This window comes from Nuphar pumila, chromosome 17, assembly GCF_984573655.1.
Source record: "Nuphar pumila chromosome 17, dmNupPumi1.hap1.1, whole genome shotgun sequence".
NCBI lineage: Eukaryota > Viridiplantae > Streptophyta > Magnoliopsida > Nymphaeales > Nymphaeaceae > Nuphar > Nuphar pumila.
The window spans coordinates 72,906,742-72,928,622 of record NC_143265.1 but is presented as its reverse complement, the minus strand read 5'-3'; the positions used below and the strand labels follow the sequence as shown (position 1 = coordinate 72,928,622).

General features: G+C 39.5%; 1 protein-coding gene across 1 annotated transcript; it reads left to right on the top strand.

Moving 5' to 3' along the window:
* The first annotated feature begins 16,121 nt into the window (after positions 1 to 16,121).
* LOC149812204 (patatin-like protein 2) lies at positions 16,122 to 21,094 on the top strand. The gene is made up of 8 exons (XM_089993491.1): positions 16,122 to 16,274; positions 16,791 to 16,972; positions 17,198 to 17,375; positions 17,693 to 17,854; positions 18,698 to 19,000; positions 19,688 to 19,857; positions 19,951 to 20,009; positions 21,075 to 21,094. The coding sequence occupies exons 1-8, from the start codon at positions 16,137 to 16,139 to the stop codon at positions 21,092 to 21,094; spliced, it is 1,212 nt and encodes a 403-aa protein (XP_089849617.1). The 5' UTR covers positions 16,122 to 16,136.
* The last annotated feature ends 787 nt before the right edge of the window (positions 21,095 to 21,881 follow it).

The following is a 21,881-nucleotide window of genomic DNA, read 5'->3' as shown; positions in this document are numbered from 1 at the left end:
CGAGCTTTAATTTTAGTTTATCTCAGTACTATCAATCTTTATCCCAGCGCAACCCAACTCAGATTCATAATTCAATTCACTCAAGTGACCATTCTGTACCATTTCTCTAAAAATGACAGCTTTTCTTGAAAATTTAGTCGGAAAGGTCAGTTGAGTCAATGTTTGGTCAGTTTATTTGAGTTCTAAAAGTCTAAAACCCAGCTCAATCCAGCTCATTTCAGTTCAATCCAGCTCAAACCCTCATTTTCAGTGTCACTATAGCCCGATAGAGCCCGAAAACCATTTCTCGAATCATTTTGCAAATTTTATCAATTTTAACACTTTGAACTGGTACAAGTGTCAATCAGGGTCTAATATCCAAAATTTTTGATTCAGGGTCTGCATTTCGCATAGCATTTCATGTCATTTCTCATCATTTCATAACATTTCACCGCATTTCATTTCATTTTCGAAGTCCAGAACTCCAGTTTTATAAATTTCAATCCAGATTAAGTTTTAAAAGTTTTCAGAAATCAATTTCAAACCCTGGGTTTCCAAAATGGACATTTTTACCCTCGGGAGTCTAAATTTGGAAATATTTTCTCGAGAAAAATAATCCGGATTTCTTTCAAAATCAAAAATTTAAATTCTACACTGGATTTGCTTCGCAACGGGGTATTGAGATTCAAAATCCGAGCTCATTTCAAAAACTGCCAAAAATAGCTCGTTTCGGCAAAAAATTTCTAAAAAGACCATTCTACCCCTATGATTCTCAAAATGAATTTAAAATTTGGAAAGTGAGCCCTCTCTGAGATGACTCCTTCATTCTCATTTTAAAAAAAAATGAATTTATCCTTTTCTTTTCTTTTGCTTTCTTTCAATTTTTTTGTTATTTTTATTTTATTTTATGAGAGGAGGTGGGACCCACAAGGGGGTCGACCAGCCCCCTCTCCTTTCCTCTTTCTTTCCTTTTTCCTTCCCCCTTCTCTTTCTTCTTCTTCTTCTTTTTCTTTCTTTTTTTTTCTTCTTCTTTCTTCTTTTCTTTCTTTTTCTTCCTTTTCTTTTTCTTTCTTTCTTTCCTTCTTTTTATTCCTCTTTCTTTCTTCTTTCCCTTCTCCAGCCCATTCACGTGTGACCTCCTCCACCCCCTCCTTCTTCTTCTTTCCCTATTCTTTCTTCCTCTTTTTTTCCCTTTTCCCTTCTTCCTTCTCTTTCCTTTCTTCCCTTCCCTTTCTTTCCTTCTTTCTTTCCCTCCTTGTTTCCATCCTTTCCCTATTGTCCAGCCCATCTCACGTAAACCTTTGATTCCCCTCTCATTAAACTGATTTCCATGAAAAACTTAGGGAAGGATTTGATTTTCTCCTAAGTCCAAGACAAAAGACGGGAACGGTGAGCTTTCAAAAGGCATTCACGCCAGCCCCTTGAAGTCTCTCCTCTTGAGCTCCTCTTAGCCCCCAAAAGCCCCCTCTCTCTCTTGATGCCATTAACACCCAGCCATCTTAAGTGCACACTTCCTTCTCACGCCAGCCCTCTTGGGCAACTCCAATTCCATTGTTGCAGCCGGCGCCCAGCCACCTCAATAACACCAACCATCATTGGCAGCCATTAACCAAGCCTCCAGCCGGTCCTTCATCTCCAGCTCGATCAAATAGCATCACCTTCAACTTGACTTGCAACCACCAAGGAGCAAACTCCAGCAGCCCACCTCCATCCTTGGCTCCAACCACAGCTGGTGCAGCTCTGCTTCAACTTCCAAACGTGGCAACAGGCCACCCTCAACCTCTAGCAAGTTGTAGCAACCTCCAACCACCTCCATTGCTGCAACGAAAATCAATTTCCACAGAGCAGCTGATCCAAGGTAAGACATGTTTGTTTTATTAAATTTATGCAAAATTTTGCCCAAGTCGTGAGATTGAAGAGTAATATGTGAAGGTTAGGATTCTAAGGATGGGGTGCATCCAGTTTAAAAATTGGATCACGTGGAGTTTCTTTTATGGTCTTTAGGATGTATAAAAAAAAAGTATATTCCTTGTGCATGAGCAAAATAAACGTGTAGATCCATCCATTTGATGGATCTGATCTCTCGTTTTGAAAGCTAACATCAAAACGAATCATATCTCCATTGATTTGTGTTTTAGTTTTATGATTCATGTTATTTTATGTTAGAAAATGCACTTAAAATAGTTCATTTTTGTTATTTATTTCATCTTATATAGGATTCATGTTTACTTAGTTTAGAATCTACAAAATTTTAGTTTTAGGGAAAGTCCAGTTATCATTTTATGAATATATTTTTGTTCAAAAATCTAAATAAAAATTGTGATATATTTAGTTGTATGTCTTTGTTTTCCTGCTGAAAATTTGATTCAATTTGGGTTTTGAAACCTCTCCTAGAAAATCAAATCCTAAATCGGGTTTTCTATTCTTCAGAAATTCCAATTTCTGTGTTAGCAGACGAGAGCATCCGAGATATCCTAAATGGAAATTTTGAATCTCCCCCTAAAAATTGCAGTAGATTCATGGTAAAATATACTAATTTTCTAAAAAAAATTAGATTTTTATAAACAGATTTGACCTCTTTTAAAAATCTATTTTCCCAGACCCTTAGAAAAACATTGATTTTTCTTTGTCAGGGTATAGACTGACCCTAATGTGATGTTTCCGCTCATCCCGTAGCTCTAATATCAAAACTTTAAACATAAAAGTTGTTTCTAACCCATTCCCCTATCATTTCCCAAAATTGGGGAATTTTTGGAAAAGTCTAATTATTTTTCCCGGATTTATTGTTTCTGTCTATCAGATTCCAATATCCAAAAGCTCCAGAGATCTAGGTCTCTGATAACAATATGATCATTTCCAAACCGTAACCCGAATCCCAATTATTTATAAAGTTGAAATTTGCCTTTGTTTGTTGGGGACATTTTCCCATAACTTCAGCTATTTTCCCATCTGTCTTCTATTTTTTCTTTAATTTCTTCTGAAACCTGTCTGTCTTCCCTAAATCCTAAAGTCGCCGGATTCTGATCCGACTTGCCGGAGTTGTCCAGCTCCGACCATTGGTCAAAACCATAATGTGTAAAAGGTATAAATATTTTTCTAACTGTCCTATGTCACCCCATAAAATTTGGAAAATTTTTATGGAAGTTTAGTATCCAAAATCCAATTTAAAATTAGTATTTTAGGCAAAAATACCAAAATTTAAGGTTTTTATTTGAATTTCTATATTTAAAAATACCAAAAAATATATTTTCGGATTCTATTATGCTTCTAGGGTTAGTATAGGTGTTCATGCCAAATTTGGATAAAATCCAAGTTCATTTGCTTTGTATGTTAGTTTACTTTTAAATTCATAAACGAAAATCAGGCGAAAATCACTTAAATTTGATATTTTGTAATATTTTTTCCATTTTAGGATTTTTATCATGTGAATAAGCATATCATATCATATTAGGGTTAATTTAAATGTCATTTGCATTTAAATTTCCCATGTTTGCAAAATTTATTTCAGAAAACCCTGGTTTCAAGGTCATAGTCTTGTTATCAGGGGCATTTTGGTCATTTTGACCTAAATTTCAAATTTTCAATTTTCAATTTTTCAAATTTTTATGCATATCATCATATTTCATCATATTATGTTTGATTTTATTTCATTTGATTTTCAAATTTCCAAATTTTACAAAAATTCTCTTAGAAAACCCTGATTTCAAGGTCATCATGGGCATTTTGGTCATTTTGATCCCAATTTCGAATTTCCATGTTTATTTTTAAATTTCACTACTTATTTCTTATGTTTATGTCAAAGGAGGTACAAATTTGGGTTTATATCTGAATAATATCCGATAATTTCTAATATTTTTGGATAAATTCAGAAAAACCTACATTTCTGTGCTAATATTGTTTTCCAGTTTTGCAAGAATATCCAAGAAGAAGACTTTTATTTTCTTTTATTTCAATTCAATGTAATATCAATAATTTTGAATAAGAGTTACTTTTCAGTTTAGAATAGGATTGCATTGCATATAGTTTAATTTTTGCAATTTACAATATCTAATGTATGATACATATGCACATTTTCCAAAATCACTATGGTTGACATGAATGGAACGTGCACGAGTTCTTAGAGAGTTCACGAATTTGGTAGGATTCATATTTCTGGCCATAGTCAGAATACGAAGAAAACCAAGAATTGTGGTCTTCGTATTAGCCACATTCAACTTACACTCTTAGGCTAACTTCAAAAATGCATTGCATTTCTCAAAATTTCAAAAAGATTTCCCAATTTCTCAATGAAATATCTTTTAAATTCGTATTCATTCATTCAAATTACATCATTTTCAAACTCTTTTCCCAATTCTATTTTAGAGAAATCGATTTTCTCAAAAAATTTCAAGTCTTTCTCAGGATTTGATTTTCTCAGAACTCTGAATTTTCAAATGAGATTTCAAAGTATTTCCCAAGTTCAAAATCACGATTTCCCAAGATTTCCACATTGTCAATTTCATTTTTTAAATCCCAAAATTGATTTTCTCAAAAACTTTGAATTACTTTTGAAATCTCAAATCCTATTCAAAAATCGATTTTCTAAGAAAAAGCTATTCTGATTTCAAAAATCGATTTTCTCAGAATTTCTATTATTCTAAGAATCCATTTCAAAAATCATTTTCCAATTAACTTCTTGATTTTCTCAAGATTCTCAAATCCATTTCCTCAGAAAAGCAATCCAAATCTCAAAATCAATTTTCCCAAAGTTCAAGTTTTCCTGAGAATTCATTTTCCAATGCAAATTTTTGATTTCCAATGAAATTTAATGATTTTCCCAGGAATTCTATTTTCAAACACTTTTACAATCATTTTCCAAGTACATCTCAATTTTTTCAAGGCAAACATCATATTTCTCAAACTTGCATCTTTTCAAAATTCCATAGCACATGCCTAATTCTCTATGCATTTTAGGAAAATAGAGCATAATTTAGATAATTTAACTTAGTCAAAACACACATTTGATCTTTGGTTCAATTGCCCCTGGTAAAGGTGTCAGGAACAGTTGAACCTCATACCGACAGGCGGATCCCATTCCACGGAATTTTCTCGCAAATTTTCAAAAATGGAGGCGAGTAATTTTTAAAACCATTTTCAAAACTTTGGTTGAGTTTGACTTGCAGAATCGTTTCTCTCACTCTCGCAGAGGGAGGGGGAAAATTTTTGCGATGATAACAGCGACAGATACAGTATGTCACTACTTAGCGACGAAATGGGCGACGGATATATGCCATCGCTTATTAGCGTTAAAAAATTTGTGATGAAAGATATCTTACGCTAATCCGTCGCTAATCTTGTTAGCGACGGATTTAGGTTGTTGCTAATCCACTGGATTGTTGTAGTGGTAGGATAACTTTAGACTTTTCCAAATATCAAAGGAAGAAGTCAAGCCAACTATTTGGTTACGAATAGGTTCTGTAAGAAAGGACAAAACTCAGCTTAGCAACAGCTGGTCACATCTCAACCAACACAATAAGGATTCACTTATGTAGATTCTTCTACGTACTTGGAAGGGGCTGGCCTAAATCCATGAAGAAACCCAAGTAGGTCTTAGGGGAATCAAAATGGAAGTAAATTGACCTTCTCCCAAATAGGTAGATCTCTGAAATGAGCTTAGTAGATAAAAAGTGTTGGAGACTATTGTAATTCTGAAACAATAAAGAAGGCATACCAGAGGACATGCCAAACATTTTAGCTCAGCCACCCACTGATTTAGGTTTAATCGAAGTAGTTATCTTCCATAAGATGTATATCCTTATGATTGACTTGAAATTACAGCTACTAATAGATGCTCTATAATATGGGATTCAATATCAAATCTAAGCTCAAGATACAAGAGTTGCTAGACTCGTGAATTGAATTGTTAACCCATTCATTTAAACCAAAACTTTTACGCGAATGTGAGAAAAAAAGGAGACAAATATTCAATGTTTAAGATACACTACCATCACTACCACTAAAATTTTAATACATTCAAGAACTTTATTCACCAAGGTCGATCTAGAACTGTATTGATACGCAACTGCACTCATTCCTCGATTGGTCAACTTTGTTGTGAGACACTGACATTGCTTCTTGGTGAAAACCCAAAGGCTAGACTTGCTCTTTAACCTATCATGTGTTGGAAGCATCTTCTCGAACCAACCATGGCAGGTGCGTTCATTTCTTTAATTGCTTCACCAACAATCTCTTTGCCACGCTTCTGCATAATGTTGTCTTTTCCCTTTATCTAATTTGGAGATTTCCAAGGGCGCATCAACGACCATTGAAGGATACGCGAAAGTTCCTTTCTTGATAAAATGCCTCTTTAATAATGAAAGCTAGATCACGGTGAGATTTTTTAAGTGCAGATGGCTTCGTTAAAAGCAACCTCCCTAATCTGGCTGCAATCAGCTTTCCCATCTTAGAAGATCAAAATGGAGGGCCTCTAGCTGCATGTTTTCGATAGAACCTGATGAAGGACTCTATGATGGTCTTAGTGCATTATTTCTTTTATTAATGCTCCCACCAAACTTTGTTCCATCTCTTTTTGTTTAGCTGGAGGCACTTGAATCATCAAAATTTTCTAAAACATCTAATCGTGCATGCTATTTAAATACTTAGACTAACCAGCAGATCTCTCTCTCTCTCTCTCTCTCTCTCTCTCTCTCTCTGAGCAACATACACAGTGAAAGTTTTTTATGTCGGGTCCGGCGGGGTTTTCCGGCGAGGCGGCAAACCCAATGTCGGCGTCACTGTATGGCAGTGGCCCTGCAATACAAAAAACAGAAACACAGGAAAAAGACAGCGTACCTGATGCTGCCATTTACGGAGGTTGGAGGTCGCCGGAGAAAAGGATTCTTCAACTCAGCCTGTCCGCAGCCACCACAAGCGCAGGCCTCCTTATGCAGACGGTGAGTCGACCTCTTCCTCTCTCAAATTTCTGTATTTTTGCTTATCGTAAGGGTTGCTCATGAGACCCTTTTATAAGCCACGAAATGGGAACGGTTGAGTAACCGTTCCCTCTGTTTTCAGGTTTAACGGAAAGAACAGTTTATGTGGGAAGCGTTACCCACATCATGGGTAACCACCACCAACGTGGTGGTTTAACCCAACATTCTCTCACTTGTTCCGACGATAAACCTTTTAACTAGAAAACCTTATGGGAATGACTTGATGAATAGAATGGCCTTTATATTCTATTCTAAAGGTCCTTAGTTGAATCTCTAATCCTTATGAGATTAACAACAACCATAATGAGAATCAAAAGACTGAAAGTGATCACTTTATTTATATGCATATGTCAAAAAGAGTTTAACAATCCCATCCTCATTACATGTTCGGAATATAATCCCGGTGCTAGCCCTTTTGTAAGAGGATCAACGATCATCTCTTTGGTACCAATATTGACAATATGCACTAAATGATTCTCCGTCCTTTCTTTAACAACAAAATACTTCAATTCCATATGCTTGCATGACGTAGTACTTTTGTTGTTGTTTGAAAAGGACACCGCAGCTTCATTATCACAGTAGACCTTCAGTGGCTTCCTAATGGAATCGACCACCTTTAACTGTGATATGAAGTTCTTTAACCATATAGCCTGCGAAGTAGTCTCGTACAATGCAATGAATTCTGCCTCCATGGTGTGGGCAGCAGTGGTCGTCTGCTTTCCACTCCTCCAAGAGATCGCTCCCCCAGCAAGTAAGAAGACGTACCCAGTAGTAGACTTTCTACTATCAAGACATCCTCCTAAATCCGCATCTGAGTAGCCAATGACCTCGAGGTGGTCAACTTTATGATACGTTAACATATAGTCTTTTGTCCCTTGCAAATACCGCAAGACTTTCTTGGCAGCCTTCCAATGGGGTAAACCTGGATTAGACTGAAATCTGCCAAGTACCCCTACTGCAAAAGAAATATCTGGTCGAGAACATGTCTGCGCGTACTGCAAGCTGCCAACAACTGATGCATATGGATAAGCACTCATCTGTGCTTTGTCAATATCGTTCTGTGGACAATCCTTTAGGCTCAGCTTGTCACCTTTTGATATGGGTGTTGAAGTAGGAGAACAATTCTCCATCCCATATCGCTTTAACACCTTTTCTATATAGGATCTTTGGGAGAGGCCTAGAAACCCTTTTGCTCGGTCTCGACGATTCTCAATGCCAAGAACATAAGCAGCCTCACCCATATCTTTCATATCAAAATGTGATGCAAAAAACTGTTTTGTCTCTAAAAGCAACTTTATATCGTTGGTTGCAAGTAAAATGTCATCTACATACAACATCAATATAATGAACTTACTCCCACTTTCCTTAAGGTATATACATTGATCAATAATGTTTTCTGTAAACCCGAAAGTCACAATGACTTGGGAAAATTTAATATACCATTGTCGGGAGGCTTGTTTAAGTCCATATATTGATTTGTTAAGCTTACAAACCAAACGATCATTTTCAGAGAAACCAAGAGGTTGTTCCATGTATACCTCTTCATTCAGATCCCTGTTGAGGAACGTTGTTTTAACATCCATCTGATGTAGCTCTAAGTCATAATGAGCTACGAGGGCCAGAATAATCCTCATTGACTCCTTAGTTGAGACAGGAGAAAATGTCTCATTATAGTCAATGCCCTCCATCTGGGTGAATCCTTTAGCAACCAATCTTGCTTTATGTCTCTCTATGTTACCTTTGGAGTCCTTCTTGGTCTTAAAGACCCATTTACACCCTACGGGCTTTACTCCTTTAGGTAACGTGACAAGATCCCACACTTGATTTTTAGCCATAGAGTCTAACTCTTCTTTCATGGCTTCAATCCAGTGCGAAGATTGTTTGCTTTCAACAGCTTCCATAAAATTCAACGGGTCATCATCCATATCTATGAAATCACCAGGCTCCTGAAGGTACACCACATAATCAGGATGTATGGCAGATCTCCTAATCCTTGTGGATCTCCAAACAAGTCGTTCCTCAGGCTCAGATGAAACCTGATTATCCTGCTCGTGTTCTTCCGCATTGTCCACAATAGGTTCACTTTGGATTTGTGCATTAACAATCGAATGATCAACCACACCATCATTAGGAATAACAATGTGGTATCTTTCAATGTTTTCCTTAACAGGTGATGAAACTGGATCATGTATTTCCTCAAAACCAATGCTTTGAAGTGCACTCAATCCTACTGAACAATCTTCTAGGAATTTAGCCTTATCCGTTTCAACAATCTGTGGTGAGTGAGATGGGCAATAAAACATGTACCCTTTTGATCTTTCTAGATAACCAATGAAATATCCATTGGTTGTTCTTGGATCAAAGGCTTTAATGTGGGGGTTATACAGTTTAGCCTCTGCAGGACATCCCCATATGTGCATATAAGACAGTGATGGTTTTCTACCTGTCCACAACTCGTAAGGAGTTTTAGGCACAGATTTCGTAGGAACCTTATTCAAAATATGCACAGTTGTCCTTAAGGCTTCACCTCACAACTTTATGGGAAGTGTTGAATAATTCAACATAGCCTTGACCATTTCTTTAAGCGTACGATTTCTCCTTTCAGCTACACCATTCTGATAGACACTACCAGGCATGGTATATTGAGGCACAATGCCTTCCTCTTTAAGAAATCGCGCTAATGGTCCTTCCCTTTGCCCCATCTCAGTAAACCTACCATAATATTCGCCACCTCTATCAGACCTGACTATTTTAATAACCTTATCGGTTTGTTTCTCTACTTCTTTCTTAAATTCCTTAAACATCTGAAAAACATCAGATTTTTTGAAAATCAAGTAGAGATACATATACCGAGAATAGTCATCAATAAAGGTGACGAAATATTTTTCGCCTGTGTAACATGGGGAAAACGGTCCACATACATCCGTATGGACTATTTCTAATATCTTACTACTGCGTTTGGCACCCTCTTTATATGTGTTTGTATGCTTAGCCTTTATGCAATCAACACATGGGTCATTGTCAGTAAAATCTAGAGATTGCAAGATCCCTTCATTTACCAGTCTTTTTATTCTCTTTTCAGAGATGTGACCCAACCTTCGATGCCAAAGCATGTAAGATTTATCATCTGTCATGCTACGTTTATTTCCAACCAATGCATATTCAGAAGTCAAAGACTCCTGAGTTTGGATCTTCACATTCAATCTATATAAACCATCATAAATAGATGCAGAACCAATTTCAATTGAATTTCTGAATATGAACAATTTGGAATTTTCAAACTTAAAACAATATCCAAATTTATCCAACTTTGAAATTGAAATTAAGTTTCTACTATACGATGGAATATAAAAGACATCATGAAGATCTAAAACTATGCCCGTATCCAGAGTAATCCTGCAGGTTCCAACACCCTTCACATGTGAACGCATCTTGTTTCCCGAATAGATGTTTTTCTCATGCATTGTTGGTTCCCTTCTGCTCAGGAACAGCTGTAGACAGTTGGAAATATGAACAGTAGCACCAGAATCAATCCACCAGCTATTTTCAGGAATTTGTAATAAATTACATTCATGAGAAACAAATGACAAATTACCTCTCTTTTCCAACCACTTCTTGTACTTTATGCAATCTGCCTTTATGTGTCCCTTCTTCTTGCAAAAGAAGCACTTTATGGGAGCAGAGTTGGATTGCTTATCTTGGGATGACTTATCCTCAGTTGGCTTCTTCCTAGCATTTCTCTTAAATGCATTCTTCCTTGGTCCTACCTTGGACGTATGAGAAGCCATATGTGCACTTTGCACCTTCTCACCTTTTATCATCTCTTCTTCTTCAACACACTTGGACATAAGTTCATTAAATGTTCATTCATCATTATGTGTGTTGTACGAGATTTTAAAAGGTTCATATTCCAAGGGTAAGGACGTTAGAACTAAATGCACTAGGAAAGAATCAGAGATAGTGAGCTTCATGTCATTCAGCTGAGACGCTATGTTTCTCATCTCCAAAATGTGCTGGCGAATGTTTCCCCCTCCAGTATATTTCATAGATATCAGTTTTGACATCAGGGTACTAGCTCTGGCCTTGTTTGAACTCACAAACTGTGCCCCAATGGCATTCATGAATTCCCTCACTGTTCTGCATTGTGGGATAGCACTTCGAATGTTCTTAGCTACTTTAGATTGCAAAAGCAACAAGCTAAGTCTATTCGAGCGCTCCCACTTCTCAAAAGCAATCTTTTGATCAGCAGTACTCTGATCAGTGAGGGCAGCGGATTCTTCTATCCTTAGGGCCAGATCTAAATCCATATACCCTAATGCAAATAAAACAGTTTCTTTCCAATCACTAAAATTGGATCCATCTAGAAAAGGTATAGAACTAGAGCCATCTAAAATTACAGAACTAGAAACTGCATGACAAAAGACACGTATCAGGAAGCATTCATACGAGACTAAAACTTTAGTGGAAAAAGCAAAATGATAAAGGCCCTTGATATGCTTCTTTCCAGGCGAGTGAAGGGGGTCATCGGAGTCCTACTTTGGTAAGAGCTCTGACACGCGAAACCACTTCGCCTACCAACCATATTCGATAAAACTAAGGTTCTTGTGAAGATAGACTATCAACACAAGGTATCTTTGGATACACATGTGTGATGTATCTCGACACATTTACCTTATTCTACCCTACTTAAATTCCAAACACGATAAAACTACCTTTGGGTCGTCTATCATTTCATGAATATAAGTACAATGTGCATATCGGCTTAGGAACTGTATGATAGTATAAAATTCATTTATGACTCACGTGTATTCAGTCACTTTGGTGACATGAAAACACTGATTCATTTAACTATCCTTAATGCTAATATGCAAAATTATATCTTAAAATAGTCCGTAAACCGAATGGACTAGACATATGACCCTCGAAATGATTCTTAAACTGAATGAACCAGTCATATGTATCACGAACCGGTCTTAAAACATTCTGAACCGGTCTGAAACAGCCCCGAACCGGTCATCCAAAGGTCCGAACCGGTTCTAAACCTTATGAAACCGGGTCAAATATAAACAAAAGTTCATTAAAACCCTATAACCGTATGCCAAAACCCCTATAATTTCTTATATTTAAGAAAACAAGGTCTTAGCATCTCGGAACCGGTGAGAAACTGGAAGGAACCGTCCAAAAATGGCTCTGAACCGGTCCCGGAAGGGGACTGAGTCAGTCCTTGATCCGGTTCAGGCCAAATAGTGCCTGGACCCTTTTGGATCCGGGTCAGACCCGACTGCTTACTGGATCCGGGTCAGACCTGGGGTTATCCGGATCCGGGTCGGACCCGGTACAATCCTGATTCGGGTCGGACCCGGTTAAGACCGGATCCGGGTCGGATCCGGTTAAGACCTGATCCGGGTCGGACCCGGTTAAGCCCGGATCCGGGTCTGACCCCGTTAGGACCGGATCCGGGTCAGACCCGGTACAGACCGGATCCGGGTCTGACCCGGGTTTAACCTTGATCCGGGTCGGACCCGGTTCATACCAGATCCGGTAAAGGAACCCGATATACTCGTGAAATACGAAATGGGGATTTTGAAAAACCCTATTTTGTATTTCACTCACCGCCGCCGCCGCCGCCTGCCGGCGATCAACACCACCGTCTGCCGGCGATTAACGCCGGTGCCTGCCGGCAACCAATGCCGCCGTCCGTCGGCAACCAACGCCGTCGCTTGATGGCGTTTCTTCTTCGGCGAAATCAGCCATCCGCCGACCAAAACCAATGCCGCATAAGTCTTTAGAAATCCGGCGACTTAATAGTCGTCGGCGACAGTTCCTGCAGCCTTCTGATGGCGGATGAAGATGAAGACGCCGACGGGGTCCTCGCCGAAAGGAAAAACCCCTCAAAAAAACCAGAGGTAAGTTTTTTTTTTTATACTGTCGCCCAACGGGACAGGCGCCGGTGACCAGCAGCAGGGTCACCCCACAGTGACCTGCGTTTCTGGTCAAAACCGGAGCACACCCCGCGCAGCGGAAGCGTGGTGGGCCCATAACCCAATGTCGGGTCCGGCGGGGTTTTTCCAGCGAGGCAACAAACCCAATGTCGGCGTCACTGTATGGCAGTGGCCCTGCAATACAAAAAACAGAAACACAGGAAAAAGACAGCGTACCTGATGCTGCCATTTACGGAGGTTGGAGGTCGTCGGAGAAAAGGATTCTTCAACTCAGCCTGTCCGCAGCCACCACAAGCGCAGGCCTCCTTATGCAGATGGTGAGTCGACCTCTTCCCCTCTCAAATTTCTGTATTTTTGCTTATCGTAAGGGTTGCTCATGAGACCCTTTTATAAGCCACGAAATGGGAACGGTTGAGTAACTGTTCCCTCTGTTTTTAGGTTTAACGGAAAGAACAGTTTATGTGGGAAGCGTTACCCACATCGTGGGTAACCACCACCAACGTGGTGGTTTAACCCAACATTTTAAACACTTAAGAAGCTTGATTTTCTCTCACACGTTGCACGTAGAGGTCAAGCATATATTTATTTGCAGAAATACATTACGATGTTTGAAAATACCGAGAACCATAGGACTGTTACAAAGATAATAATGCTCAATGATACTGTCCATTATTTTATAAGAATTCAGTAGAACCGAATATTTTAAACTCTTTTACGTTATACCAGATTCAAAACTTCTTGTGTCTTCAGAACTTCTACTAGTTTCCAGAGTATTTTTGTCTCTAAGGAAAACCAAACTCTTGTTGGTGCTGAGAGTCAGTTTTCTTGAATCATAGTTATCTTTAACAACCGAACAAATGTTATCCTTATCATGCCTCTGTAGCGTGGGGTCAATAAGGTTGAGCTTGTCACGAATGAACGTAAACCGTGAAATAGGGAGAGGTTTAGTTAGACCCTCAGCAAGTTGATCAGAGGAGTTAATAAACTGCACTTGAAGGTGGCCTTTTTGCACATGGTCCCGAACGAAATGAAAATCAATTTCAACATATTTTGTGCGTGCATATAAAATCACATTCCCCACAAGATATAACGCTCCCAGATTATCACACCAAAGAGTTGGTTGAGAGGATGGGTTGAAGCCAATCTCAGTGAGGAGAGATTTGAGCCAAAGGAGATCAACAGCTGCACAAGCCAAGGATTTGTACTCGGCCTCAGTACTAGACCGGGTGACAGTCCATTACTTGCGGGATGACCAGGAGACTAGATTAGAGCCAAGAAAAACTATAAAACCACTTGTGGACTTGCCATTATCAATACTGCTCGCTCAGTCAGCATTAGAGAAAGCACTAAGATGTATAGAAGAAGACCATGAAAGAAACAAGTCATGGTGAATAGTTGCCTTAACATACCAAAGAATGTGTTTGATTGCATACCAATGTGTAACCTTAGGTTGATGCATAAATTGAAAAACCTTGTTTACCGCAAACGTAATGTCTGGCTGGGTGATGGTGAGATATTGGAGACTGTCCACAACGCTGCGATATAAAGTAGGATCATGAAACGGAGTAGCACCATCCTTGGACAACCGAGAAGTAGAACTCAGTAGAGTAGAGATCGGCTTAGAAATAATCATAGAGGCACCTTGGAGTAATTGAAGAGCATAAGTTTGCTGACAAAGAAGAAGCCTAGAGGAGCCATAAAGAACTTCGATACCCAAAAAATAATTTAACTGCCAAGGTCTTTGATAGAGAAGGCAACATTGAGACACTTAATCAAATCCTGAATAGTACGTGAAGAACTACCGGTAATAATAATATCATCAACATAAACAAGTAAATAAATAACCAAGGCGCTATCTCGAAAAACAAATAACGAAGTATCTGAAAGCGAAATATGAAAGCCACGGGTCAAAAGGTAGGAGTTGAGAGGCTGGTACTAGGCACACGAAGCCTGTTTGAGATGGTACAAGGGCCCAACAAGTTTGCAAGCATAATGAGGGCATGAGGGATCTTCAAAACCTTGAGGTTGTGCCATATAAACATCCTTCAATAGGAGACCATTAAGAAAAGCATTATTAAAATCCAACTGATGAATTGGCCAACCCGAAGAAACAGCAAGAGCAAGAACAACACGAATTGTGGTGGGCTTCACTACTGGACTGAGGGTCTCAAAGTAATGGATGCCCTCTTATTGATGAAAACCTTTAGCAATTAGACGAGCTTTATAGCGAGCAACAGCGCCATCAACATATGTTTGATTCAAAACACCCACTTGGTGCTAATGACATTATAATGAGGTAGAGTAGGAACCAGGGGCGTAGCTAGGGGGGGGGGGGGGGCAAACAGTTAATTTTTTTTTTTTTTTTTAAAAGCCCAGTCCTAGCCCTGCCCTGATTCCATATGAAATAGATTTTTATTCATTTTTTAGCCCAGCCCAGTCCTAGCCCAGCCTTTACTGCAGCAAATAGTTTGATTTGTCCATATGAAATAGATTTTTATTAATAATTGTAGCCATTTTTTATTTTATCTCAAAAAAAAAAATTCGGGGGCGCTGCTCCCGAACCCCCGACTATCACACAAATAATTTTCTACACCCCTGTTTGCCCCCCCCCCCCCCCCCCCCCTCACATGAATCCTAGCTACGCCCTTGGTAGGAACAAGATGCCAAGTGTGATTGAATTTGAATGCATTGAACTTTGTAGTTATGAAATTAAGGAATTAAAATTTTTTGTGGTTTCTCTACAATCAAAAAAGGAATTAAATTTTTTTGTGGTTATGAAATTAAGAGTAAGTGATAAGTTTCCAAATATGACGATATGTCCTTAGCTACAAGTTGGTGGGTGAATAAAATATCAGCAAAGGAACTTTGACCAAGTCTCGATGACCCACTGAGCAAGTCATACCAAATGCTTGGACTCCCACCGGGTGTGCAGATGCCTTTTACTGGGTGGGTATCGGTGACTCCAACCGGGGTTTACCTTGCGGGTGGCGGACTCATTAAGCAGTTAGGTTCTCGGTGAGAGTTCCTCGTCATAAAAAAAAAAAGATTTCCCATCTTCGCGCTCTATAAATACTATAATATTGCTTGTGTACAAATCATCACTTCCCACACAAGGCCTGCCATAGTTCTAATACGATTCGCAGAACCTATTCCCCTTTCACAGCATAAGGTCTTCTATACAATATAATCTTTAAACCCATACTCTCTCTCTCTCTCCAGGACGTCCTCTTGAGCAGAGAGAGACATGGCAGCTGCATCAACCTTGCCTCGAATCCCGCCACCAATTTATGGTAATTTGATCACCATTCTAAGCATAGATGGAGGTGGAGTCAGAGGGATCATTCCAGGGACCATCCTAAGCTTCCTTGAATCCCAACTTCAGGTAATACATATATTTCCTTCTCCACCCTACTTGTTCTATTTCGCTAGTTACCAGAATGGACTTATTGCCCATCGAGTATAAACAAGCTTATGCCACACCCGCTCGGGTTGCCCGAGCCTTGGGGGAAGGTGTTGCCCCCTTCGTCATAAGTTCGATTCCCACTAGGTGTGGGTGCCATTAACTGGTGGGCTCCAAAAAACGCTTGGGTGTCGATGACGCAAACTGGGGTTTATCTCGCATGGGGGCTGGCCCTTAAGTGACTGGGTCCTCGGTGAGGGTTCTTCATCATAAAAAAATATAATAATAATAATTAAATAAACAAAAGCTTATGTCGTTTCCTTTCTGCTTATTAATTAGTTTGTTTTTGTGCATTCATCAGCACGGACTTTGCATGTTTCATTCTAATCGACCTGATTGATGAAATGATTCTCTTTTTCTTTGGAAGAGTAATATGTACTTTTTTTTTGAGAGAAGGAATAATAATATGTACTCAATCCTATACTTTCGTGTGAGTAGGAACTGGATGGCGAGGAGGCGAGGATCGCTGATTACTTCGATGTCGTAGCAGGAACGAACACCGGTGGTCTAGTGGCTTCCATGCTTACTGCACCCGGGGCAGACAAGCGACCCCTCTATGCTGCTAAAGATATCGTCCCATTCTATCTAGAGAACTGCTCCAAGATCTTCCCTCAGACCAGGTAATTTTTTTTTTCCGATGATGAAGTTCACCGCAGAAGAGGGTAATCTCCGGGTAAGGAGCCCACCAGTGAAAGGCACCCGCACACCAAGTGGGAGTCTCCCCAAAGCCTGCTACCACTCATCAAAAAATACTTCACACTTCTGTAGTCTACCTTTCATGTCTTGTAAAAACATTTGGTAATGGCTCATGTGATTTTCATTTGTTTGTCTGTGAGAAAATACAGTTGTCCATTGAGCAACGCCATGAAGCTGATGACTGGACCCAAATATGATGGCAAATATCTTCACCAGCTCATCAAAAGCAAGCTTGGCGACACAAAATTGAACCAAACCCTAACAAATGTGGTCATACCAACCTTCGACATCAAAATTCTTAAGCCCACCATTTTCTCTTCCTTTCAGGTTACCATCAATACTAACATGGTCATGATCATTAGGGGACTGTTTTATTCTCGGATGTGCGTGGACAGGACAGTGAGTCTTGTCCTGTACTGTCAATGGACAAGACAGGACACACTGTTCAGCGCCCTAATTTTTTGCTGATGCTGCTTTAGCATCCGCGGGATGCACTCAGCGGCGTTCGGGCGTTCTGCGTTTGCATGGGTGAGCGCGTGTGGAGCCCAGGCACCCCTAAAGGATTAATTACTAGAGTAGTATAAGATCATATGAAAACCAAAATTAGAGTATTGAATTGTTGTTTCGATTGCTATATTGTTCAGCTGCAAATGGACCCAGCTAAAGATGCACTCCTATCAGACATATGCATCAGTACGTCTGCTGCCCCCACGTACCTTCCCGCTCATCAATTTGAAACCAAAGATGCAGAGGGAAAGACGAGAAGCTTCAACCTTGTTGATGGAGGTGTTGCTGCTAATAATCCTGTACGTTTTCCAATAAAGTCTAAACTACCATTATTATTGACAATATGTAATTACTTTGGAAGGTGGATCTTTTTTTTGTTGTTTTTTCTGGCTAAGCCGGGGAGAAACCACCTCACTCTATCCACCAAGACAGCAGATCAGGTCCAAGGAGCCTTTTTACAGAAAAACGGTCCAGGGCACGTGGATGCCATCCGTCATGGAGATGGATGGCACCCAAAATACATCCAAAAAATCGGTTTTTACCTAAATGGGCTGCACAAATTTTTTTGATGTCAATCGTTTTCTAGATCAAGGGAATCAATGACAGATAACCGACGGCTGAGAATCGTCCTGAACAGAGCACTGTTGGTAGGTGCTGGTGGCCGTTCATTTGCATGATGAATGACATCCAGGTGCCTTGGACCTGATTCTCTCTCATCCACCAACGGGTATGGTCCGGATCTAGTTCATGTAATCTTTATAGGTTCTCTTATGGTGGGTCTGATTGGACCTGGATCTGAACCTGATACCAGCATCTCAAATCACATCTGGGTTTGGTCTTACTTGAGTCCGAACCAAACCCGACCCGTTGACACCCTACTTGTGGTTGCTAAGAGGGAAAAAGTCAAACACAGATTTCAGGAAGTGACAATATAAATATAAATTATTTGAAATATAAAAGTGTTTTTTTTTACCCTAAAAACTAGCTTTTGTTTTTGGTTATCTTAGTCATTTCAATAAGTTGTATAACCTTTTAACATAAAAGTGTTTCAAGTTAGTTTTAGGATATATCTTAGTCATTTATATAGGTTGAACACTGCTTTAATATAAACCTTTTATTATTGTTTTTTTTTTTTGGTGTAGACTTTGGTGGCAGTTAGCGAGGTGACTCGAGAAATCTTCAAACAAAATCCAGATTTCTTCCCAGTTAAACCTACCGACTATGGAAGGTTTTTGGTGGTCTCCCTTGGAACAGGGTCAGCCAAGGCTGAAGAAAAATACGATGCTAAATCAGCTGCAAAATGGGGTGTTATTGGCTGGCTGTTGAACGGTGGGAGCTGCCCTTTGATCGACACTTTCAGTCAATCAAGTGGGGACATGGCCGATTTCCATCTCTCTGTGACCTTCCAAGCATTTTCATTAGAAAAAAACTACTTACGAATCCAGGTATGCAAAATATTCAAAGGAAAAGAAGACTTTGTTTTTTGAAGCAATATCTTTATAAAACAGAGCAGGAAAAGTAATCTGTCATTATTGATGATTATGTATACATTTTTGTTATATTATATCTATTTTTATATATGTTGAAATTTTTATGAGATAACCAATTTTTTTTTAAAATATGTTGAGATTTTCTAAAGAAAAAGTTTTGTAATTACTTGTGTAAGGAATGCTATATCCTGGTGTTTATATACATGCAACTTCATGTTCCATCGGATGAATGAACCATGTTTTTGGAACAATATATCTAATTGAAGAAATAGTTTACATTCTCAAAATGAAAAAGAAAATCATAAACATTGTTTCTTGCCATCGTATATTCATATGATGATTAGAATAGAATTTTTTTTTCTGGTTTTGATGGCGAGGAAACTGCCAAGGAATGGGGTGACCCTCACTTCTAGATAGTAAACCCCAGGTAAGTGTTCAAGGCAAGATGGGGTTTCACATCTCTGCAAGACCATCCTAACCACTTGGCTGTCAACTTATCATATGATATATATAATTAAACTTAGTCACACATATTGTGGACTGTGCTTGGCAATCCCTGAAGTGTGTGTGTATTCATAAGGCCTCTTGAAGTTATGGAATTCATTTTCTTGACAATCTTTAATTATATGGGTATACGTATAGGCTCTAAGCGGCGACACATCTTCAGTTGATATGTCAACCCAAGAAAACCTGGCCAACTTGGAGAGTGTTGGTAACGCTCTTTTGGGAAAACCTGTTTCACGTGTGAACATGGAGACAGGTATCCATGAACCCGTCCAAAACGGAGGCACCAACAAAGATGCAATCATCAGGTAGGATGGATTTTGCAATTATTATATAATATTGGCATTTTCACTATTAATTCTACAATATATACCTTACTCCTTTAATTATTGAATGTGAAGGTTTGCAAAAAGATTGTCCCAAGAAAGGAAGCTTCGGCTGATGAGATCTCCCAGGACGAGTGATTGAAGATTTATTTTGAAGTACTATTATTAGTGTTTATGGACCCCCATGTTTTTCCCTTTTTGTTTCTGATGTATATACCTCTTTGGCACTCCCGAGTGCCCCACAAGGCCTTACGGCTTAAGTACTCTGTGTATTCAGACCCTCTCTCCCCCTCTTGATGTACTTTGTTTTCAAGTATCTATAAAGAAGCTTTTTGCATTCTTGCTCTCTTTGTGATTTTGCATGCGCGTACTCGTATTTTTGCTCGTGCACGTGGTTGTGCATTGATTGTATGCTTAAAAGACCTGCTTTCGGTGTTTGCGATTACCCAAAACTACATCACAGGGGCCTTCGTTTCTAAGCCTGTGACAAGTTGGTATCAGAGCCTTGTTGACATTGGGATTGACAATGGCACCGAAGAAGAATGTCATGACTCATTCAGGCAGTATGGTTCCTTCCGAAGAAGATCTCATGGCCGATGATCGAGTGTCAGCCATCTCTCGGGATGTTGCCGAGCTGACTGGGTCAGTGACCAACATAGAGAAGTTGGTTAATGAGACTTGCATTGCTTTTAAGGATCTCAATGCAGAGATCAAAACAGTAGTAGAAGGAGTGAAAGACTCTGTAGGAAGTCTTGCCGCTAAACTTAACTACTCGGTGGAGGATTTTTCCACCAGATTTGATGATTTGTTAGGTCTGTTCAACATCATGGTTATTGAATTGGATGTTGTCCCACGAAAGAATGACTTGTTAGAGCGACAATTGAGGACAGCTCCAGCTGTCGGCGTTGCGACATACATGGATAGACCACGCTAAAAGCTACCTGGGCCTGCAAAGTATAAAGGCATGTGGGACTCAAAGGATCTCGAGAATTTTATCTACGAGATGGACCAGTTTTTAGAAGCTATAAGAATCGAGGAAGACACAGATAGACTACGAACCACAACAATGTACTTTGCGGACAAAGCGACTCTTTGGTGGAGAAGTCGCTTGGGTGATGTTCGACGTGGGTTGGTTGAGATAGTCTCATGGGAGGACCTCCAAAAAGAATTATTGGATTACTTTTTGCCTAAGAATTAAGAGAAAATAGCTCAAAAGTGATTGTTGGCACTGAAACAGAATGGATCAGTGTAGGACTATGTCAAGGCATTCTCTTCGATAATGTTGAAAGTCAAGAGAATGGATGATCAGGATCGGTTGTTCTATTTTAGTAACGGTTTGCAAGGGTGGGAAAACACATAACTCATTTGGCATGACCCTGCAATGCTAGTTGAGGCTTTGTGGTTGCAGGAAAACTTGCCGAGCTTGACAAGAACGATGCGACATTTTAAGTAGACACCAGGGAAATGACCACAATAATCGAAGAGATAACCGAAAAAAATGACCAGGGCAGAATGTTGCTCGTAGAAACCAGCAGAATCAAGGCCAATAGGATGGCCAAAATAATAATCATAATTGAAATAACTTTCAGGGTGGCAACTACCATAGCCACGAATGTCGTATCTGCCATAGGGATCATTGGCAAGATATATGTCCCAATAGAAATTACGGTCAAAGAAATGGAGATAATCGTACACCCCAAGCTGTGAATGTCGTTCATGGTGAAGAGGAGAAGTATCAACCTGTAGAGGTGCCAACAGTTGACGCAATGCAGATGATAAATACAGTGAAGGTGATAGTTGTTGTAGAACCGATCATATGCAAAGAACTGATGTACTTGGAACTTCTGCTCAACGGAAGACTTACCAAGGCATTAGTAGACATAGGTGCCACACATAATTTCATCTCGCGTGAGGAAGCAGAAAGGTTGGGGTTATAATGAGAAAAGAAAGAGAGTTGCATGAAAGCGGTTAATTTGAAAGCTAAGGCCATTTATAGTGTTGTTCGT